This window comes from Mustela nivalis (genome assembly GCF_964662115.1).
Source record: "Mustela nivalis genome assembly, chromosome: 6".
NCBI classification, from domain to species: domain Eukaryota; kingdom Metazoa; phylum Chordata; class Mammalia; order Carnivora; family Mustelidae; genus Mustela; species Mustela nivalis.
The window spans coordinates 150,503,559-150,526,958 of NC_139025.1; the positions used below are offsets into that span (position 1 = coordinate 150,503,559).

The window sequence follows — 23,400 nt, forward strand, 5'->3', positions numbered from 1 at the left end:
CTCCAATGTTTTAAGAAAGCTTTTTAAATCTTATCTTAGAGACAATTTTTCTTAGATAACTTATACTGTTATGTACAATATGTGAATATAATGTAGGAGTTTTTAAATTACTCATCTTAAATCATTTTCTGAATGTAAAAATTTGTAGCCAGAGAGTTCGAGTTCTCTGTAATTGTTAATTAGGTTTCAGTGCAAACTTCTATTTCAGTGCTTTATTCAAGTCACTTAAAGGAAGCATACCTAAAATTTCACATATAAAGTGATGGAATTAGGGCCAGTGGCTGGCTCAGTTGGTAGAGCATGCAACTCTCACTCTCGAGGTTGAGTTTGAGCCCCATGTTGGATGAAGAAGTTATTTCTAAGAAAAAAATCTAAAATAACAGAATTACACTAAATTAATGGTTCCCAAGTTAAAGTCCCTACACAGCTCAGTTTTTCCAAAGACGATGAAAAGAATCTGTAACCCACAGGAAATCTGGGTAGCTCAGTCAGTTAAGCGTCTGCCTTTGGGACAGGTCATGGGCCCAGTGTCATAGAACGGGGCCCTGCGTCAAGTTCCCTACCTAGTAGGGAGCCTGCTTCTCCCTTTGCCTCCCTTGAACCCCCAGCCCTGGCTGGTGTTCTCTCTCTCCATACACTCTCTCTCAAATAGATAAATAAAAATCTTTTTAAAAATAATCAATCAGGGGCACCTGGGTGGCTCAGTGGGTTAAAGCCTCTGCCTTCAGCTAAGGTCATGATCTCAGGGTCCTGGGATCGAGCCCCGCATTGGCCTCTCTGCTCAGCAGGGAGCCTGCTTCCTCCTCTCTCTCTGCCTGCCTCTCTGCCTACTTGTTATCTCTGTCAAATAATTAAATAAAATCTTAAAAAAAAATCCAATTGATCGATCTGTAATCTATTTTAATTTACAAAAATCCTAAAAAAGAAATCATGTTTACCTATGTTAAGATTGCACAGACTAACTAAAATATTAAGTCTCTGTCTTAGGCTAGAATTACAAGTGAAAATAAAAAGTATGAATTCTTTTTTTTTTTAAAGATTTATTTATTTATTTATTTGACAGACAGAGATCACAAGTAGGCAGAGAGGAAGGCAGAGAGAGACGGAGAAGCAGGCTCCCTGCTGAGCAGAAAGCCAGACGTGGGACTCGATCCCAGGACCCTGAGATCATGACCCGAGCCGGAGGCAGAGGCCTTAACCCACCGAGCCACCCAGGCGCCCCAAAAGTATGAATTCTTAAATGTCACTTGGTTTAACAGATGAAAAAAATTTCAAAACATGGTATGATACTATAATTTATAATAAGAAAATATTTGGTATTCATCCCTGTTTCTGGCAAAGAGCTCCTAAGTGATAAAGGAAATTTGGAATGTCCTAAATGATAAAGGTGACCTGTTTATGTTAATAAGGTGACTTTTAGAAGGCACCTAAAGATGAGGACTGGTTGCTACGGGAACCAACCATGCAACTGGAGGACTGGAACTTTCAGTCTTACCCCTGATCTCCAGAAAAACCCAACAAGCCAGTATTTGGAGAGCTTCCATGTTGGTGGACTTTGGAGAGTGGCCTGACTAGAAAGGGCATGGAAGCCCTTTCCCTATTCTTTGTCCTATAAATCTCTTCCATCCTTTTAGAGTAAGCAGATAATCTAGTAAGTACCACGTTCTTCTACTAGAGAGTTCTGTGAACCACTCTAGCAAATTAAACCCAAAGAGGAAGTCATGGGAACCTCCGATACATAGCGAGTCACTCGGAAGCACAAGTGACACCAACCCGGATTTGTGACGGGTCTTTATCTTCAGGTAGATAGTGTCAGGACTGAGTTAAATTTGTGGGTCACCTGGTCACTGCCCACAGAGAACTGAGTTAACTGCTAGGTGGTGGTGGAGGGGGAAATGGTATCAGAATCATACGTGAAAACCAAGGGCAGAGAGAGAGCTGGATAGAAACCAGTGAATCCAAAAGCTCCAGGAGTTTTTATGGGTTGCCAGGAGCTTTCTTAGTGCACCATATGGTGGACATCTGGCAACTCTCACCAGTATCAGTAAAAAGACTGACAACAAGATCTACAGGATAGTGACTCAAAAATCCAGTGCAAATTCTCTTTGGTGGCCGCCATCATTAGCTGACTACACATACCTGGATGAGGTCCAAGATTCCAAGTTCGCTCTCTGACGAATCCACACAGAACACAAAGTAGAGTGTGGCATAGTGCCGGTAGATCAGCTTGTAGTCAGAGCCACCGATCAAACTGCAGAAGATGGGAAACACTTACATGGCTATGTCTTAAACATATCCAAGAGAAACCCTATGCCAACGAATGAGAACGGTATGCAACAGAAAGGGGAGACCAGGCCAAACAACAGGCCACTTCTACCACGGGAACAGCAACCAAGTGTGGCAGAGGTGCCTACAGCACTTTAGCTCACCTTTTCTCCTGTCATCCTCCCAAGAACCAAACACCTAAATGAGTAATATCTGAAGCACAACCATTCAAGAGCTTCCAAACAGAATTGGGTCTCTTCCTCAGCAACACAGGTACCCACCTGACACCTGAGTACTACCTCAAGGGCACCCAACAGTGGATACACAGGCAGAAAGCTGAAGCCCATCATTTACCTTCCACCTTCCAAGAAGTTACAGATGTTGTCATCTCGCTTGAGAACTAGATGGAAGGTCTCTCGAACAATCTGCTGTTGAATTTCTTCTGGCTATGGAGTAAAAGAAATAAAAGTGAATCAGCAGCAGGGGAAGGCGGTCTGACAAATTAAATTCCACGGAGGGGATGAACAGGGAGAGATGTGCTTCCAAGCAGTAAAGATCTGAACATTTGGTACTGGTTTCCAGAAAAAATAAAAGTGATGAGTAAAGGAAAAATAAAAGGGGAATCTACGGAAAATGGGTAAGACTCAGTTACAGGAATTAAGCTAGGGTATATTTCCCTGGACATCAAGTCACTAACCATTACTGTCTTGATAGGTAAGCCCATACCTCCTTATGGTTAATAACCAAGGAAAGGAGTGGGGTGCCTGAGTGGCTCAGTCGGTTTGGCATGACTCTTGGTTTTAGCTCATGATCTCGGGGTCATGAAATTGAGCCCCACAATGGGCTCTGCTTGAGATTCTCTCTCCTTCAGCCCCTTCCCCCACTTGCACACACTCTCTCAAATACATAAAATCTTTAAAGATTTTGAGAAAGAGAGAGAGAGAGAAAATAAGTTGAGGGGAGGGGCAGAGAAGCAGACTCCCCACTGATCAAGGAGCCTGATGCGGGACTCATCCCAGGATCCTGGGATCACGACCCGAGCTCAAAGGCAGATACAACTGACTAAGCTACCCAGGTGCCCCGAATCAATAAAATCTTTAAAAAATAAAAACCAAGTAAAAGAGAACTGACAAACTCTCATAAAAGGTCAAAGAATAACTAGAAGGCCCAGTCCTGAATATTTTGCCTTCCCCTAGAAAATATCTACGCTGAGGTAAATAACAAATATCAATGGGTCTAACCCCTCAAGGAGGGCAAGATTAAATTGTATAATCATGTTTTTAAAAACTGAATTTTCTGTCTTCTATACTGGTAATATGGTATTACACTGAAAATGGGGAGTTACTCACCAATGAAGTATTACTGACAGAAAAAGTTCTATTTACGGATTAGAATTTTGAACAGTTATACTTTTCTTTCCACTACCATAGAGGAGAAAGCTCAACTGTAAAGACACCTCTTGATGACTCATACGGATTTCTGTTTACAGAGGAGGTTCATAATAAGTATGGTTAACAAAAGAAGGGAAAAAAAGATGATGGGGGGCACCCGGGTGGCTCAGTCAGTTAAGCCTCTGACTCTTATTTTCAGCTCAGGGTATGATCTCGGGGTCATGGGACTGAGCCCCGCCACGAGCTGTGTGCCCAGCCAGAAGTCGGCCTCAGATTCTCTCTGCACCTCCCCTCCCCCCACTCTCTCAAATAAATAAATAAATCTTTAAACAAGAGAGAGAAGAATGATAGGAGGAAGAAACTGATCATTAACACAAAAGTAACTGAAAGCTCTAGACCAATGCTCTCACATCTCAATGTGCAATCAATCACCTGGGAATGTTATTAAAATACAGGTTCTGATTTAGTAGGTTTGGGGTGTATCCTGAGAGTACACTTCTAACAAGCTTCCCAATGATACCAATGCTGCTGGTCTGGGGAATCCTACTTTGAGTAGCAAAGCTTAAGGAAACTTTCAGATTGGATTTGCCCTAAGAGTCAGAAAATAGATTCAAGTAATGTTAATCCCTTCTTTCTAAACCATTGAATTAAAGTTTGAAATGGTTATTTAAATAAAGCCAAAAATTAAAAAACCCAGGGAAAATGTCATTGTGGAGAAATTATTTTTCATGACTTTGACTCAACATGGATAAACAGTAGCTCCTCAGTATTTATTGAATACTACCAAAGAGGCGCCAGGGTGGTTCAGCTGGTTCAGAATCTGCCTTCAGCTCAGGTCATGATTCTAGAGTCCTGGGACCGAGTCCCGTAGTGGGGGTCCCTGATCCGGAGACTGGTTCTCCCTCTGCCTGCCACTCCCCAGCTTGTATTCTCACTATCCCTATAAAACTAGTAAATAAAACCTTAAAAAAAGAAAAAAGAAAACCTGCTAATCACTAGCCATTGTAAGTCTGAATCAATCAGTCACTATTTTCCTGGTTTCCATTTAAAGACACAAAGCTAGCTCACTGATGCCAGGATGCTGTAAACGATTAACTCTGTGTACTTGGAAATATAAAACATGCTAGTTATCAGCACTTTTTTAACCTGATAAAAACATCTTCCAAACTAAACTCTTTTCTCTGACCCTAGGAGAGGTGGCAGCAGTCAGGGGATGTGGTAATGAAACAGTGAAGCTAATTTCTCTTTTTTTTAATTTAAAAAAATTTTTTTAAAGATTTTATTTATAAGAGCGAGCACCCACTAGCAGGGTGAGGGGTGGAGGGAGAAGCAGACTCCCCACTGAGCTGGGAGCCAAAGGCAGGACTCTAACCCAGGACTCAAGATCACGACCTGAGCCGGAAGGCACCCCTAATTTCTAATTTCAACATAAAGGTGAACTACTACTTGCTTACATGCCTCAATGACGTTAGCAATCCCTCATATCTTTTAGTTCTCTTAAGTTTTCAAGGTAACTTTCACTCATGAGCTAATGTGGTTGTCATAAAAATCCCATATTCTCCAAAGAAGGTTTACAAATGGCCAATAAGAACATGCAAAGATGCTTAACGTCATTAGTCATTAGGGAAATGGAAACTGAAACCATAATGAGATCCACGTGATACCCATTAAAGCTTCTTATCAAAAAGATAGTAACGGGGCGCCTGGGTGGCTCAGTGGGTTAAAGCCTCTGCCTTCGGCTCAGGTCATGATCCCAGGGTTCTGGGATGGAGCCCTGCATCGGGCTCTCTGCTCGGCAGGAAGCCTGCTTCCAGCCACCCCTGCCTGCCTCTCTGCCTACTTGTGATCTCTGTCAAATAAATAAAATCTTAAAAAAAAAAAAAAAAAGATAGTAACAAGGGGCGCCTGGGTGGCTCAGTGGGTTGAAGCCTCTGCTTCGGCTCAGGTCATGATCCCAGGGTCCTGGGATCAAGCCCTGCATCAGGCTCTCTGCTCAGCACGGAGCCTGCTTCCCCCTCTCTTTCTGCCTGCCTCTCTGCCTACTTGTGATCTCTTTTTCTCTGTCAAATAAATAAATAAAATCTTTTTTTTTTTTTAAAGATTTTATTTATTTATTTGACAGAGAGAGATCACAAGTAGGCAGAGAGGCAGGCAGAGAGAGAGGAGGAAGCAGGCTCCCTGCTGAGCAGAGAGCCCGATGTGGGACTCGATCCCAGGACTCTGAGATCATGACCTGAGCCGAAGGCAGCGGCTTAACCCACTGAGCCACCCAGGCGCCCCTAAATAAATAAAATCTTAAAAAAAAAAAAGTAACAAATGTCGATAGGGAGATAGAGAAATTGAAACCCGTATACACTACTGATGGGAATGTAAAACAGTACAGCCACTTTGGAAAACAGCTGGGCAATTCCTCAAAATATTCACCATAAAGTTACCAGATAACCCAGCAATTCTACTCCTAGGTTTATAACCTAGAGAAATGAAAACATACGTGCACATAAAAACATGTACACAAAAGTCCACAGCAACATTACCCACGAGAGCCACAGGGACAAACAACGGATAGGCAGTCAAAATGTGGTCTATCCATACAACGGAAGACAATTTGGCAATGAAGAGGAATGACAAATTAATACAAGCTACAAGCTGGATTAACCTTAAAAAGATATTAAGTGAAAGAAGCCAGTCATAAAAGACCACATACCACATACTGAATATCCTTTATATGAAATGTCCAGAATAGGCAAATTTAAAGAGACAGAAAGTAGACTAGTGGTTGTCTAGGGCTGAGAGAGTTAGGAGGAAGCAGGGAATGATTCCTAATGGGGAGGGGCTTCTTTTTGGGGAAACGGAAATGTCCTAAAATTGACCATGGGGTCGGTTCCACAACTTTGTGAACCTACTGAAATCCACCGAACTGTATACATTAAATAGGTGAACTCTATGTGTGGGATTTACTTCTCAACACCACCCAAAAACAAAACAGAAAAGTTCACACACACAAATGCATACACCAACTGAATCGTTGCATTGAACGTTAATAGTTTTATCTCAAAATAATTATTTAGGGGCGCCTGGGTGGCTCAGTGGATTAAGCCGCTGCCTTCGGCTCAGGTCATGATCTCAGGGTCCCGGGATCGAGTCCGCATCGGGCTCTCTGCTCAGCGGGGAGCCTGCTTCCTCCTCTCTCTCTCTGCCTGCCTCTCAGTGTACTTGTAATTTCTGTTAAACAAATAAATAAAATCTTTTTAAAAAATAATTATTTAATAAAATGTAATCTAGCTTAAAAAATTCTACGAGAAAGGTACAATTATTTTGTTCCTATCCATTTGACCAAAATAAAGAGAGGGGGAGAGAGAGAAAAACACAGGGCCCATAGACAGGGGGTTAAAAAAAAAAAAAAAAAAGTGAGCTGAGGCCTGAACAGGAGTTTTCTGACTCTTTATCCTCCTTCGTTCCACCAATTCTGTCGGTAACATTTGGAAACCTTGCCACGAAGAAATGCAACTCTGGAGGGCAGGAGGCAAATCATGACGTTTGTGCCTTCCCAGAGGAGTTTCTGGGAAAACTCAAATTCACGTTATCATTTACGGAGCCCTCACGGGGCAGCATCTGCAAGCTCTCATCACGACCCACTCTTAATTAAGCTGACTCGGTTCAGCTCTACGGGAGGGAGGGGCATCCAGTCCCTGGGCAGCCCCAGCCAGCACTGAGGTAAAATAAGCCCAAGAACGCGCTTCTGCAATCTCCTGGCCGCAGCAAGAACTTTCCTAAGTTGGCCCGTGTCTTCCTACTCGTCCAGCCGCGCTTAAGGACCGACAGAGTAAGGGGACTTCCATCAGTCGCGTGTTCAGGGGGGCACACCCCCGCCGTCATTCGACGAGCCCTGAGACCCAAGGGGTGGTGTCCCCAAACGGCAGAGAGATGCAGGAGTGCGGGAGCCGGTGAGGGAGCGCGGGGTGGGGCTGACGGCCCGACAGCCGCCCGGGTCCCGCAAGGAGGGTCAAGAGGGTGAGGGTCACTCCGGGTGGGAGGAGCCCGAGGTGGGGGACCGGCCGGAGTCGCCGAAGGGAGGGAAGGCGGAGCGCGGGCGCTCCAAAGGGATGTGACGAAGCTGGGCCGCACTCACGAAACGCTGGTAGAAGCGGACCAGCCGCGGCTTCCCGTGGTTGTTGAAAACCAGAATCGCTTGAATCATCTTCGCCGGCCACGTTTCTTCAGCGCCGGCAGCTCCCACAAAGCATCTCCTTCCGTCGCAACACGGCCACTTCCGCTGGGTGCGCCACGGAACGAGGCCCGCGGAAACGTGCCCCCGCGCTCAAGGGCCCGAGCGCGAAGAGTCCGGCTTCCCCGCACTGCAGGGTCGGCGGAGGGCTCGCCGCGGTCGGGCCGGGGCGGACCCCGGGGCACGGCCGGGGCGTCACTTCGGCTGGCGTCGGCTCGCCAGTCCGGGCCTGGCCAGGGCGCGAACCGGGATCTCCGCCCTCGCCCGGACGGAACGCTTGCCGCGGAGTCCCCGGGCGGAGCACGCCAAAAGAGCAGATGCCCGACGCAGAAGCTGCCCGAAGCAGCCGGGCTCCCGGGCGACCGGGCGGCGGGAGCTTCCCCGTCCCGCCGCCCGCGCGAAAACGTGCAAGTCCTGCTTTCCCCGGCACACTCGCAGGACGGTTCTCAGTGTGCAGGTGCCGGCTCCTCTAGCCACTGTCCGCTAAGGGGAACGTTGAGTTCATTTTCGTTTTTCCATGGTCGGTAGTGAGTGGGGGATTAAGGACTCTTCCGTGCAAATGCATGGGGCGATCCCAAGTGGTAGATTGTGTTTCTTCTTCTAAGAACTTAGTGGGGGCGAGGGGGAGCCACGTCCCTTATTGCAGCTGGAGCTACACGTTGGAACCCCCTGTCCAGAGGACTGGCAGTGGGCATCAAAAGCCTTTAAAATATATAGACCATTAGACCCAGCGTTTCCACTGTTAAAATTTATAATAAAAAGATTGTGGGCGTGTGAAAAGCCTCAGGAATGTGCATCTCAGGGACCCTAGGTGGTTCAGTCCCTTAACCAACTGCCTTCAGCTCAGGTAGGGATCAAGTCTCATATCAAGCTCCCCGCTCAGGCTGCTTCTCTCTCTCCCTCTGCCTGCCCGCCACTCCCCGTGCTTGTGCTCTCTCCCTCTGACAAATAAATAAAATCTTAAGAAAAAAAAGTACATCTCAGCAGTGTTAACTGCAGGGGAAAATGGGAAACAAATTATTCTGAAACGAGTTACTTGTTAAATGCCTTTTTTGGCATGCACATGAGAAATACTAAAAGGTCATTGAAAATAATACTGTGAAATGTTTACGGTATAGTTAAGTGTTCTTGGCCTATCTGTAAGTGAAAGATCACACAAGGTATGTACATGGATATCCCAGTGTATAAGATTGTAAGTAGATACACCCAAATACAAATAATAATCATGTCTAGTGGAATGTCAGCATCACTAAGTGTTCAGCACTGCCCTGGTTATAACCGTGGCTCCGGTGACCACCTGGGTACTTCGGGCAAGTGCCTTCATCTGTAAAACAGGCATAGTATCAGTTTCCTTTACTTTAAAACTAGGCTCTTTTCTACTTGAAAAAAATTATTCCACTTAGACGGTTATAAGTACAAAATCAGTTGTTTGAAAGCACTTGGAGCAATGCATGGCATATTACTGAGTGGTACATAAGCGATTTAACAAAGCAGCTGATGTTTTTTATTTTTTTGAATTTTCTAAAATAAATATATAACTCTTGTAGCCAGATTTTTTTTTTTTTTTAAGTTAAAAAATATCCAAGAGTTAAGCATCTGACCCTTGATGTCAACTCAGGTCTTGATCTCAGGGCTATGAGTTCAAGCCCTGCGTTGGACTACACCCCAGGTGTGGAGCATACTTAGAAAAAAATATATGGGGGCACCTGGGTGGCTCATCGGGTTAAAGCCTCTGTCTTCGGCTCAGGTCATGATCCCAGGATCAAGCCCCGCATCGGGCTCTCTGCTCAGCAGGGAGCCTGCTTCCTCCACTCTCTCTGCCTGCCTCTCTGCCTACTTGTGATCTCTGTCTGTCAAATAAATAAATAAAATCTTAAAAAAATATGAAGTCAATAAATATGCACTGAAAGTTGACAAAATGTTTCAAATGTTGAGGAGAAATAACAAAATACTAAAGAGTAATAAGGGAGACATAGCTCTACCAACTATTAAAACCTACTATGATAGTTCCAATTGTCACTATAGGGAGACATTGAAATAGAATAATAATTTAAGTATAAAATAACTTTAATATGTGATGTAGGAGACATCGTAACTTGAGAGTGGGAAGGAAGCCAATAACTGTATTGGGATAACTGGTTATTAATTTGAAAATAAGCTATTTAGTTATCTCACTTCCTATCCTTTCACAAATTAAAGGCAGAGTCGATTAAGGACTTAACTGTGAAGCCAGGTAATAACCAAAATGAAAGAACTGAAACCGAGTATCTAACATCTGAAAGGAGACTATAAACCTAGAAGCAATAAAAAAATTACAAAAAGTCAACAGATGTATCCATATAAAGATTTTATTTTTGTAAAAAAATCAATTTTTTAAAAAACAAGTTGATAAAATATGGTAAGTTGTTATATTTAAAATATAAATAGCAGAAAAGACCTCCACCTTCAGTGTATCAATAGGTAAAGAAACTGAGTAAGCAAAGAGGAACTATATCTAGGTAATGAACATGGAAAGAATCTTTAAGCTCACTATCAATGGGGGAGAAAAGCTAATCGCAAATTATTAACTTTAAAGTATTGTTTTACCTTATCAAATACCATTTTTCAAATGTTATTACACCCAATTCTGGCAAAGGTAGCATGGAAAAGGCCCTCTCCTATAGTGCTGGTGAAATTATAACTCAGAACAACCCTTTTGTAAAGCAATTTGACAATCTAAAAAAACTTTTGCAGAAGACTCCTAGATTCCCGGTAATCTGACTCCTGGGAATCGGACTCTAAAGAAATAACCCCAAGATACAAAAATATGGTGGGGGTGCAGGACAGGGACGGTGTATGAGTGAGATTTAGGGAACTACATAATCTAGAACTTATTGACACGTTAATTATATTAGCTCCAAGTAGGAGTCAATTAATTACCCCAAAATTGGACAATGATAGAGCTGCTAAGTGGCAATCAATCTTAAAAAACAATGGTTATGAAGACTCTGTAGCAACATGGGAAGCGATTATATAACATTAATTGAAAAAGGATTATCAAGTTTTATGGGTAGGTATGGTATAACAACCAAGGACACAATATTCCAGGAGCAGGCCCCACCTCCACCTCCATGGCTTTTCAGGTGCTCATGTCTTGCTGGAAAGTCCCTTTTCTCCTCCATCTACCTGGACTTCTTTCCATCTCCACTCCCCTCGCTACACACTCTATCTTGCCTCTCACTGTGACAATTAAGGCAGTCTCCCAGTTGGGCTTATTGCCTTCAGCTTCTCTGCAGTCAAATGATCTTTGATAGGGGTGCCTGGGTGGCTCAGTGGGTTAAAGCCTCTGCCTTCGGCTCAGGTCATGATCTCAGGGTCCTGAGATAGAGCCCCGCATCAGGCTCTCTGCTCAGCAGGGAGCCTGCTTCCCTCTTCCTCTCTCTCTGCCTGCCTCTCTGCCTACTTGTGATCTCTGTCTGTTAAATAAATAAATAAAATCTTTTAAAAAATTGATCTTCGATAGAAACAAATCAAATTGTACCACTCTCCCCAGAATCAGTGGCTTCCAGGAAGTTAAGGATAAAGTCCTAAAATACTTAACATGCTAAAAATACCATGCCTGAGGTCCTGCATCATCTCCAACATCTCCACCCGTTCTCTGAGCTCCGGCCACAAAGGCCTTTACCTTTCTCCATCCCACGGTCCTTCTCTCCTTCTCTCCTTCCTTCCTTCCTTCACCTTTCTCCTGCCCATTTTTTGTCCAGGGCTTCCCCCACTGACACACTGGACCTCCTTTTATGGAATGGTGACCTGCCTGTATGACCTTGCCATACCCTTTGGCCCTAATGCTATGGGCAGCAGGATGCGCTCACTGGGTGTCTCTACTCCCAGTCAGTATCTCCAGTCCTCCTGCTGCTTAACTGCTTCCCTGGCCACCCCCATGACTGAGGTCCCAGCATGCTCAACACCCAGCCAGCCCCATTCAGACACAGGACACCAGGGAGGCAGCTCCTATAATTGTCGAGGTGAGAGGTCACAGGGATCTAAACTAAGAAAAGGGCGACAAGAACAGAAGAGATCCGTGAGCAGACCAGTAACCCGTGACTTCAGGTGGCCTCACTGAAGCGTGAATCCCAAGCCTCACAGCCATATTGTCAAGCCCAGGCTCAAATATGCAAGAAGGTAAACGAAAATTGGAACCATGATAATAAGTTCGGGAAGCATAATATTACCTGCTCAACGGCTAATACCAGTGGAACTGATTTCAGCCTGGACAGATCAGCAGTCAAGGGTTTAGGCAAGTTCCCTAACATCTAAGGATATAACCCCACTTCACAGGGCCAGGACTCCTCTGGCCCCCGTGTCCAAGGTCCTTCTGTAGGTCAAGAAGCAAAGGATGGTGGATGGGCGGGGGCAGGTAGAGAACACAAGCTTGGCTTTCCACAGTCCTGGATTTAAATCCTGGCTGTGCCACTTATTGGCTGTGACTCTGGGGAAATTGCCTTAACCTCTCCAAAGCCCCTTTCCTCCCCTGTAGTATACATGTGGAAGCAGAATCACCCAGTGAAGATTACAGAGTTTGAAATTGGACTGCCTGGGTTGAAATTCCTCTCTCCTCTATATACTACGATGGAGCCTCTAAGCTTCAAAATCATAAAAAATTTAAAAATGGGAATAATCTCACACACCTCCTGGGATTATTGGGACAGTTAAGTAAGAGGTTGCAAGCGCTCAGCAAGTACAGGTTTCCCCCACTATCAAAAAAGTACAGTATTCCCACGAAACCTATGAGAGGCAGTGAGGAAGCACTCACCATTAATTTCCATGGGGAAATGAGCGTTCTCTTAGGCTTTTCTGAAACCTTAGGGCACATCTTGCTAACACGGGCACAAAATCCATTGCAGTAAAGCACAGATGCTCCCAAACACAGTTCAAAGCTCTGGGGGCTTGATGCTTGGGTACAGTTCCCGGGGAAGGAGATGGGTGGGGTCCCTCTCACCACTTGGGGTGCACACTGTCTCTGTAATGGCTCCCTGGGAAACAAATGCTGAATGCTGTTTTCTTTTTTTTGGCCTTATTATCACAAAAATGAAAACCCTCTGCAGATTTCTTTTGGTTAGAAAAAACAGGTACTAAGGTAGGTCTTTCATAAAAGCCAAGTGTTATAACATAAACTTTTGAAAAACGGGGGATATGGGTGCTCGTACCGGGAAGCAGGTCAGTGGCTAAGTTACCGTCATGGAAAGCATCTAGTGCTGTGTTTGACATATTAGGGGACTCAATAATTGTTAGTTCACCACCCCCCTATCTTGTCCCTGAGGCCAGCAGGATCCGAATGTCACCAAGTCTCTGCCCCATTTGACTCCACATCCCGTCTCAGATCTGAGTGCGGGAACAGTACCCAGCAAGGGGATGTTCATGATCAAAAAGACGCAGCTTCCTTCTTATAGGATCACTGCTCAGCTGGAAGACTGTTGACACCTGACACGAACCAGTCAATGCACAGGAACCCTTTTCTGAAGGTTTACTCACTCATAAAAAGTTCTCAAAGTACAAAACAATAGCGACAAAGGTGTTATCAAAATGTGGCCTGGCAGAGTGAGCCTGCAAGGTGGGGACCAACCAGCCACACCTGGGAAGACTCTAGGCCTCCCTGAGAACAGCATCCCCATCAGACAGCAGCCAGGGGAGGTCAGGAGACAGGAAGCCCCGCAATGTTGCAGAGAACCCGAGGACGAATAAAGAACTGGCAGCTCTGGGGAAGGAAAAGGGCATAGAGGGAACAAGGAGGTTTGAACAGAAGAGCAAAGGCTACAGCTCAGAGCCCTGGTGGTAGGGGGCAGGTATGGGAGGAAGGCAGGATATACAAGGACAGGGGAAAGCATGCAGATGAGGGACATTCCCCAAGTGTACACCAAGACCAAGTTCATTTCCACTGCCTGCCTCTAGAAACAAGGCTGCCATTCAGGGCAAGGGGCCACAGTGGAAAGGTCTAGGAGATCTAGACTCACATCCAGGGAGGGCCCCTCCAGGAGCCACAGCATGGGGTGACATTGGTCATGTCACGGTCATGGATTTGACTTTAGCAGTGCTTATTCCAAGAGTATTCTGGGGCAGCTGGAGGAAGAACCAGGGAAGGCTTAGTGGACCGCTCCCTTGAACTCCAGAGTAGATGTTGACAGATCATAGTCTCAGCAGCGCTGGTGGCCTCAGAGACACTTCACGCCCACTCACCTCAGTCATCCTAGGGGTTAAGGGAAGAGAAGTGAACAAAGTGCATTTCATAAAAGTCTTCTACAAGTCACCAGACCAACAAGGGTCCCACTGAGGGATACCAGTGGAGCCCTCAGCCACCTTTCTTGGCTTCACCTTGTTCAAGCGGACCAGGGAGCTGGCTGGCAGCTCCGATCATGTTTCATTCCGAGACTCACTTTATTAGGACAAAGAGGAATCCAGAGCCTCCATTCTTCCTTCCCTGCTTTCTCCTGCAAATGTCATTATCAGCATCACCTAGATAAATAGCCCATCTTCCTGGGACTTTGTTTTAAGTGTTCAGTTTGGGGCCTTTTGACATCAATTCAAATCTTCAGGTGAAATAAGCTTCAGAAAAATACATCCACTGTGGATGGACTGAAGATCAACGAGGGGGCTGATCTTTGGCACACATGTGTGTGCGCACACACACACACACACACACACACAACAACAACCTAGTGAGGACCAAGCCAGCCATCTTCTAGCCACTTTGGGCAGGGAGCCCAGAATGAAGGAGGAAAAAAAAAAGCTCATTCAGCTCAGCTGCCACAACATGGCTAATGTATTCACTTGAAGTGAAAATGTTTGGAGATCCAACGGCATCAGGTTTCACTGGTTCCCCTCCCTGGTCCATTTTTTCCCTCCCTTGCTTTTATTAATCTTTGGGACTTTCTTGTAGACTGGCACAGCTCAGACCCACCAAAAAAGAAAGGTCTCAAGTGGTCACCCTTCACTCCTTGAAAATAATTTTCCTGAGGCTGACTCAGTCTTGGGAATCCCGTAGAATTCCACCAAAGCTGGGGGCATACAATGCACGTTGCCCTGTCCTTGTCCTACACCCAACCTCAGCCCCTACAGACAAAATTCCTGTCGAGAGATAAACTGTACCAACGCCGGGCCCACGGTTATCGCTCAGGACCTACCCACTCCTCGTCCTCGGCACCGTCCCCCTGCTCTCGGGTCTCCTCCATGGCTCCCGCCGAAGACTTCTGCGCCATAATGTTGTCTGTCCAGGATGCCCCTGTCTTTCCATCACCAGCAAAATTACACTTGGTCACTGTTCCAGCCTCAAGTTTGGCTAAGGACTCTGAAAGAAGGGAAGAAGTTGAATGGCCCCATCTCCCTATTTTGGAAACAGCATTGGGGGCTGGCCTGATCTGCTGGGGTCCCCTAGGCCCGGGTTAAACCACTGTTCTCTCAGACCTGGGTGCCCTCGGGGAGGTCCTGAGTGTGATCTCTGATGCTAGAAAGGAGACATCACCCAGAGGAACCACAGGATGGGGTGGCTCCCCCAGGATCCAGAGTGTTTAGGCTGTTGGCCGCAGGGCACTTGTCCAGACACTTAGGAACAGACCTCAGGACTAAGCAGACCTGGCCTGCTCCCATGAGCTCTGAGCAGGAGGGGTAGGGGAGCCTCAGACAGGAGGCCAGGAGCCTCTATAGGCCACAGGAACATGCTCACCCAGGAAGGGGCCGTCGCCTCGAGTTTTCTGCCGTACCCCGGCCCCCAGCTCCAGCTCCAAGGCCTCCATCTCTGACTCGGGCATCCAGAACGCCACTGTCTGGTCGGGGGTAAGGCTCTCTGTCAGTGCAAGCAGCTCTGGCTTTTGCACCAGTGCCTTCAGGGCCTCGAGCGTGAGCCTGTCGGTGTCCCCCATCGCCTCCACCTCTGTAGGCACACAGCACGAGAAGGTCGTTACTGCTGGAGTGGCAAGCACGCAGGAGGACCTTTCGGGAACCAGGTGAGGCTGGAGGGCTCTACACACACGGAACCACCTGAAGCCAAGGCTTCGCATCCCCATAGTGCCGGGACTCACCGAGGGCTTCCTGGCAGAGGAGATATGGGCATGGGCCCCGGAGCCAGGCTGCCTGCTGCCGATCTGTTTGCAAGCCATGTGAGCTCCGGCAGGTGACTTAACCTCCCTGGGCCTGACAGGTGGGGATAAAAACCGTACCCACCTGCTAGGGCTGACGTGAGGTGTACATGAAGTAACACGAAAGCAGTCAGCACGGTGCCTGGCATGCGGGAAACCCTCAATGCAAGTAAATGTCTTAATTATGCCTTTTTGACACAGGAAAAAACAGACTTAGAGAGGTCAGGTGAGTTGCCCAAGGTCACACAGCTAGTCAGGGGAAGAGGCAGGATGCAAAGCCTCCACACGTGCCTCCCCACGGAGGCCGCAGTGATGAGCCAGGGTCCTCTCTGGGGGCTCCTGGTAGGGCTAGAGCTGCTGGAATGAGTAGCCAACCGTGGCGATGCCCGTCCTCCCCCTTGGCCTGCTCATCCCAGTCCCAGGAAAGCTCGAGGTTCAGGGAGAATTCCCACAGGCTCACCTGCCAGCCCCGAATGTCCCAAATCTGGAAATCCCGGGTTGGGGACCAGGGCGTGGGGGGTGGGCAGCGGTGTCCCAGACTGAGAAGTGAGGACCTGCAAGGCCCTGAGACCTCACAAAGGTGTGCAGAGCCACCCCCCAGCTCAGCAACCCAAAACTGTCCCACAAGTGGCCCTCTCCACGCCAAAAGACGCCCACAGATGGGGGCAGGGCTTGGCTGGAGAGAGCAGCCAGCTGGCCCAAGGAGCCCACACTGTTCCATTCAGGGTGTAAAACCTCCAAGCTCCGTCAGGAACATCAGGAACGCTTTCTGGGGTTCCCCCACATACCTCACTCCCACTAAGGGCTTTCGAACTGCTCCCTACTCCTCAGCCCTTGCTCTGCTCAACGTCCCTGAGGAACCAAACCACCTCACCTCCACTTCCCAAGAACCCCCTAATACCACCTGCCTGTCAATCTACTGATAAGCACGTGAAACCTCTCCTCCTCCCTTCGGTTCCCACCTCAAAGGACCACGAGTCCCCCTCCAGCCTCTAGCCAGCTCCCCCAGATCTGGGCTCCGGATCCCACCCACTCCCCCTCCTCGGGGACTGGGCTCTCCTTCTCCCTACCAGATCTTTCCTCAATGCTCTCCTGAATTCTGCCTTTGACACCCACTACTTCAGAAGCCCCTACCCCCACCCCGACTAGGGTCACTGGGAGCTCTTCACTGTGAGCCCACTGGAGGCTCAGTGGCCCCCACTTTCCTGGGGCTGAGACAGCACCTGACCTCATCACTACCTCACCCCCACCTTCACTGGGCCTCAGAGACACATAGGCTTCCCCCCAACCCTGGCCTCTGCAGGGGTCTCTCCTGCCCTTCACAGGCTCCTTCCCTGTTCTCCAGGTCGCTCTTCCCCAAGATGGCCTCCTGGGCAACTCCATCCACTTTCCTAGCTTCAAGACCAGCAATGCGTAACAACTTCTGAACATGTGCCTCCAACCCAGCCTGCTTCCTGCGTTCTAGAACTGTGGCCCCAAGGCCCCAGTGCACTGGCAGGCCCCTCTACCTGAAACTGCGACCACAGGTCACAGAGAGAACGCTTCTCCCCACACCTGCAGCCAAGCCCAAACCCCGGGGGTCGTCCCTGATTCCTCCTTCACTCTCCTTGTCTCCAAGCACTGAGGCCACGGTCCCTCCTCTGTCTCCAATCTGTCCAGTCTCTCCATCCCTACCCACAGGCCCTTAATCAGGCCACCACAGCCTCCTAACAGGCCTGTTGGTCTCCCCTCGGGGATTGTTAAAAAGCGTTCTAATCATGTCGCTCTCCTACTTAAAACTACTCATGATGGGGTTCCCCTGAACCCTTGAGTGAGTGTCCCTTCTGGGGCCCTTCTCGACCTGGCCCCTGCCTCCTTAGATGCTTCTCCTCCCCCTGCATCAGGGGCCCCCAGCTTCCAGCATGCCTTGGTACACAGCCCCCTCCTGGAACGCCCTTCCCAGCCCTGGCACCCTGCTAACTCCTGCTTTTCCTTCAGCATTTGGTCCTGCTGTCCCCTGCTCCAGGGCAGCCCCTGACCGTGCCTGCCTGGGCTCCAGTCCCGGACCCGTCCATCTCCGCTACCAGACTGAGGACATCTCGAGTGCAGGTCTGAGTCATGTTCGTCCAGGGACGAACAGGCAGCTCCACACGAGGCTCAGGGCCTGGTCCAGCACAGATGCTCGTTAAATAATCAGAGAACGAACGGACAACTGAGAGCATAAATGAGTAAACGGACAGAGGGACGGATAGATGGATGCTCATTCAACCTTGAAACCTTCTTCCACAGGGCCAGACGGCAAAGACGTCCTTGTAGAGCCAAAACTGGAAAGAGGAATGAAGTCACAAAGGGCCTAAGAATCCCAAGGGAATTTGGGCAGGAAAATGGAGCCTGGGCACGAAGGCAGCGAGAGCCCAGAATACACGGTACACGGACGACTCTGCCAGACTCCAGGAGTCGGCGGGAGGTGGGAGGCCAGCCAGGCCCTCAGGATTGAGGTGGGGCCCTAGGGATCCTCTGAGTGAAAGTGGGGGCAGGAAGGAGTCCAGCCAGGGGCTCAGGCCAGACATGGGCTTCAAGGCCAGCCACACTGAGAAGACACTCACTAGGGCCAAGGGACCCCCTAGAGACACAGAAAGGCCACAGGCTGAGGGAGGAATGATGGAGGATACCTACTGTAGGATGACATGAGGAAGCCCGTGTTGACCTTCCTGGTGGCGCTGAAGTTGGGCTCAACTTCATTTCCCTTGGGGTCGAACTTCCGGCGATGGATGCGACTGGGCCTGATGTACAGCACGTAGTAGCGCTCCTGGGGCCAGAAAGAGAGTGGGGGGCTGCTTCCCTCCCACCGACCTCCAACACACACACTCCCCACAGGGCTCCACGGCAAACCGCCCCCAACCTCTTCCTCTATCCTGAATCCCACCTCAGCGCTGAAAGATACTCAAGCTTGGGCAGATGCCACCGCCCCCCATAGTCATTCATTTATCTAATCATGTGCTTAGCACAGCACCTGCAACACAAAATGAACCACGTAGACAGCTGTGAGATGGCAGGCCCCAGGCCTGACCCCAGGGTCTCCACTCAGCCAGAGACAGAAAACACAGACAAAAAACCATAACCCAAGCGACAAGGACCCCAAATACTGCAACGCGGGAGTGAAAAACCCAAGTGTCATGGAAAGGGCACTGTAAGGGAGTTCTGAGTGAGGGCAGCCACAGTGCCTCTTCCAACACATATGGGACCTGGGGCAAGTCCCTCCCAGCCTCAGTTTCCCCTGTGGCATGGGGACAACGCACTGTCTACTTTCAGGAATGTTGCAAAGGTTCAAGGAGATGACAGAGGAGGCAGCACGGTGGAAAACATGGAGGGTGCTGTCAACACCGCTTGCCAGCGGCTCTAAGCCAAACAGGCAGATGACACCCCCCCCCCCCCGCCCCGAGACTGGAGAAGAGGAATCCACCTCCCAGGAAAAACAGAAAAGGCAAGGTCTCGAAGGGGGGAGATCCTAGGACTGCGGGGGAAGAAGGGTGAAGGGAGACTCTTCAAAGCCTGGGACCGGTATGAAATCAAAGTCAAGGTCCCCTGTGTGTGTCTGAGTGACATGGGGAATGCAGGGGCCTCACGAGTATCCAGGCTGAGAATACAAGTAGCATCAGTTCACGATGGGCCCTGCGTTGGTATTCAGAGTTTGGACTTGATCTGGTAGACAAGAAGGAATCCTCAAAGGTTTCTGAGCAGCAGTGAGATCCTAAGAGAGGTCTTTCGGGAAACGAGCTGGCAGCAGGGCAAGGACGAGCGTTGGGGGCAGCCAGAAGGCAGGAGGGGCGGGTGCAAGGTTTGAGGAGAACAGGCTAAGTTCCTGAGGCTCATCCGAGGCCAGTGGAAAGAGGAAGGGAAGGGCAGGGGAAGGGATGGTCAAGGGAGGAGGCCAATAGGACCAGGCACAGCTCGCCTGGGGGAGAGGGGAGGAAGAGACAGTGGAGGTTTGCAGGCCTGTGGCTAGCAGCTGGGGGGTGTATTGCCTTATCATAGGGCAGGGGAGCTGAGGGGGCCGAGCTTGGGCAGGGCTAAGAGAGCCCCATAACAGGCTGGAGTGAACTAGCACTGGCTTTGCAAGGCTCCATCCACTTTCTGTTGGATGGGGGGCTGGGGGCTCTGGATTGGTTGTCCACCCTCCTGACTTGCACACTAAGGAGGGGGTGGGGGAGCGGAGGCTCTCCCCAGGGCCACAGGACAGCAACAGGCGCTGAGCAGCACCAGGCCTCTGGCCTGCCTTGGGGGCACTGAGATGAGCTTGGCTTTAGGGATCAAGAAATGAAGTGGTCAGCACACGAGAGCGGGGCTATATGAAAGGGGGCGGAAATTCAGATCTAGTGCTTGGGAAAGCGACACCGGCAAGCAGCAGAGGTGTGTGTGAGCACACCTGAGATGGCGTGGTGACAGAGGGCATGACCCCAGGGACGTGAGAGGGCAAGGGAAGAAGGTACCAGGACTTGGGAGCTGAAGCCCCCCACAGGGTTGACCACGCAGACTGTAGGCTGGACAAAGGCCCCTCACACAGCAACCCACCCCCCACCCCAGTGTCCCCACCTGTACGCACAAGGACGTCCTAGAAACCCAGACTTCCAAAGTGCCCAGCCACAGTGGTGCTCAAAGAAGAGCAGGACCGCGCCAAGAGATTCACCGCTTTGCAGAGGGAGAACTTCAAGGGTCCTTCTAATAGCAAATTCCACCAGTACATTTAAAATAATGCAATTCCCAAAAGTTCCAAGACACGCAGCCTCCCAGGAACAGACGTGGTACTCAGAAAAGGGAAGGTCACTGCCGGCCGCTCTCCCCTAGTCCATTAGGCCCCAGGGCAGTGGGAACCGCCAGACCAGAAGTCAGAAGTCTGGGCCCTCAGCCCTCCCAGAATAAAGAGCCACTCTTCCTGCGCAGCCAGTAAGGCACCCAGCGCTCTAAACAGAAGGTGACAGGCCCTCTTCACAGCGCCTTCCGGCCACACAGCACCCACAGCCTCAGCCCTGAACCAGTCACCTCACCGCTTCTGCTCCCACCCTCCCAATCCCAGCCCCAATGGGGTTAGGGCTGCTCTGTCTTATCAGCAAGAGCCCAGGTCCTGCCCTCTGTCCTCTGCCTAGCACAGTCCCAGTTGGCCCCTTTCCACCCAGTGGCCCCTTTGGGCTGCTATCTCCCCACTCACCCCCCACCTGCCTCATGAGCCCCTCCAGGAATGAGCTGCACCCCAACTCTGCGCACTGGCAGAGCCGAGCACAGGGAGATGGCTTGGTGGCTGAGGACCAGGAAGCGAGTCCCTGCTGGTGTCCCCCAGCAAGCATCCTCACCTTCCTGTCACGGGCGTCCAAGATGCTGTGGCGAGACACATCAATCAGTTCTCCCTCCAGCAGAACGCCGTTTCCCCTGGGGATGAGAGAGAAAGAAGGGTTCCGCTGCTTCTGTCAGTCATCAGGGAAGAACCACAAGTTCAATGGCCCAGGTCTCCTAGTCGCCTGGCCCCCAAGTAGGCCTGGTACTGAACAGGTCCTCCATTCCTTGGAGGGCCCCAAAGGCTGGGACGCAGCGCAGAGGGTGGGGGGGACAGCCTCAGGCTGCAAGACCAAGCTGTGGCCCCTCCCCCAAGGGTTTACTGTAATGCACAGCCTCAGTCTTCTTAGCTAGGAAATGGGAGAGTAACAGCCACCTCGCTCTGCTTCTGTGATGACCACAGCATAAGATCATGTAAGTGAAGGGGTTTATATACTATTAAGTGCTTACTCAATATAAAGGATTTTACTTTTCTATTAAGCCAAATTTGAGGAAGGGATCTAAGCTGCTATAGAGTTTCTTTTTCAACTATTTGGGTTTTTTTCCCCCAACCTGTCTTAAAGCACTTTCTATTCTTCTCCTCACCTAGAGGTGGGAAAACCCAAGCTTAGAAGTTCCATGACTAGCCCAAGAGGAACTAGATTGCCGCTTCCCTCTTCTAGTTTTCATAAAAGAACCGGAGGCTTCCCTTTTTAGAGCCACAGAAATGGGAGAGGGATGGGAACACGAAAGGATGGAGATGAAAATGGAAACTCGCTCTACTTGCCTTACCCTACCCATCGCCTCACCTCCAAAGTCTTGTGTTTCTAACTGCAAATGGAAGGGTCCATTTGTTCTCATAACCTCTCCAGTGCGGGTGACGACAGCCACCCCCTCCCCATCCGGAGCCCACACGCGCCACCAGGCAGGCACGGGCCTCCCACGGCCATGCCAACTGCCCCGCGCTCCTGGGGTCCCTGCACGACGACGTCCTCCCTGCAGGGGCGGGAAGTGGGCCGGCCTGTGCCAAGGCCTGCAGACAGGGCGCGGAGGCAAGTGGTTAGAGTTCACAGCCGCAGCCAGGGAGGGGTTGAGCCAAAGGTCGGTGCTTTTGAGGGTCGGGAAGGATATGGGGGGTCAGCGGGGAGTTTGAAGCCGATCTGTGTTTTAGGGGGTGCGCTCCGGCTGCAGGGCGGAGGGGAGCGCCGGGGTGCGAGTCGTGGGGTAGCTATGGCCATATCTGCCTTTCCTACCCCCCCGCACCCGGACCACAGTCCCCTCCCCAATCCCGGAGCCCGGGTTCCACGCGGGGGACGAACCGGCCCCGGGGGTCGGGGAGGCGGGGGCAGAGCGGCCTACCCCTGGTGGGCGGCGGGGTCCCAGGCCCCCGGCAGCCGCGCGCTCCGCACCGCCTTGTTCCGGAGGGCGCAGTCGTGGTAGATGCGGCTCATGACGCGCAGGCCGCTGCGCCCGCAGGCCTGGCGCTCCCGGGCAGCGCGCGGAGTCTCGGACGCGGCGCGGGGGAGCGCGGGGGGCGCGCGCGGGGCAGCGATTCCCAGGCGCGGATCCGGGAAGGGCGCGGTCTGGGCCCGGCTGGCCCTGGCGGGACTTAAAGGGGCCGAGCCCAATTCCTGCCGCGGGACGGCGCGCGCGGGGAGGTGGGCTTCCGGGAAGACCCGCAGTTGGGGCCTCTTTGTGGGCGGGGCGGGGGGGGAGGGAGCCAAGTCCTCCTCTTTCCCTGCCTTCCTTGTTCCTATAAGGAGACCCCGTCCCAACGCGCGTCCCAACAAAAGGGGAAATTAAGGCCCAGAGATCCTACAGGATCTGCTCTGGAAGGAGCAGGAATGGAGTAAAGGGTACAGTCTTCAGGGATGGCAGGATGGTCAGCACAGAAGAGGCTCTTCGTGCTCTGCCCAAGGTCCCACAGTGGCTGGGGAAGGGGTTCCAGGGATCTGTGCTTGGGTGTCATACTGAGGCTTGAACCCCAGCTGCGCAAGCATGAGCAAGTGTCTCGACCTCTCTGAGCCCATTCTTTTTTGTCTACGGGGTCGGTATCCCAGGGGTGGTACCGGTTCGGCTTCGTAAACTCACTCTAGCACAGAGCATTTCCCCTCTCTGCCTTCCC

The 23,400-nt window shown here is 50.2% G+C and overlaps 2 protein-coding genes across 2 annotated transcripts in view; both read right to left on the reverse strand.

The window, feature by feature from the left end:
• AP3S2 (adaptor related protein complex 3 subunit sigma 2) overlaps nucleotides 1–7,964 on the reverse strand; it is a 52,282-nt gene extending 44,318 nt beyond the window's left edge. The window contains exons 1-3 of the mRNA XM_082736088.1: nucleotides 7,786–7,964; nucleotides 2,620–2,711; nucleotides 2,140–2,251 (exon numbers count right to left, since the gene is read on the reverse strand). Coding sequence (XP_082592214.1) covers nucleotides 2,140–2,251; nucleotides 2,620–2,711; nucleotides 7,786–7,854 — 273 coding nt within the window. The 5' untranslated portion in view covers nucleotides 7,855–7,964. The remainder of the gene's footprint in view (nucleotides 1–2,139; nucleotides 2,252–2,619; nucleotides 2,712–7,785) is intronic.
• Nucleotides 7,965–10,211: 2,247 nt separating this feature from the next.
• On the reverse strand, nucleotides 10,212–22,967 carry ARPIN (actin related protein 2/3 complex inhibitor). Its single transcript, XM_082736087.1, has 6 exons — nucleotides 22,635–22,967; nucleotides 21,317–21,392; nucleotides 18,645–18,777; nucleotides 15,578–15,784; nucleotides 15,039–15,202; nucleotides 10,212–14,104 (listed from the first exon to the last, which is right to left on the reverse strand). Exons 1-6 carry the CDS (start codon nucleotides 22,724–22,726, stop codon nucleotides 14,096–14,098), a joined length of 681 nt encoding a protein of 226 aa, XP_082592213.1. The 5' UTR covers nucleotides 22,727–22,967; the 3' UTR covers nucleotides 10,212–14,095.
• Nucleotides 22,968–23,400: the final 433 nt, after the last annotated feature.

Excerpts from the sequence above, each read along its gene's own strand:
- ARPIN (XM_082736087.1), bottom strand. The coding sequence starts at position 22,726 with ATGAGCCGCATCTACCACGACTGCGCCCTCCGGAACAAGGCGGTGCGG. Across the intron at positions 21,393-22,634 it reads GACCCCGCCGCCCACCAGGG|GGGAAACGGCGTTCTGCTGG; the intron begins GTAGGCCGCTCT and ends TCTCATCCCCAG. Across the intron at positions 15,785-18,644 it reads CTTCCTCATGTCATCCTACA|AGGTGGAGGCGATGGGGGAC; the intron begins GTAGGTATCCTC and ends GTGTGCCTACAG.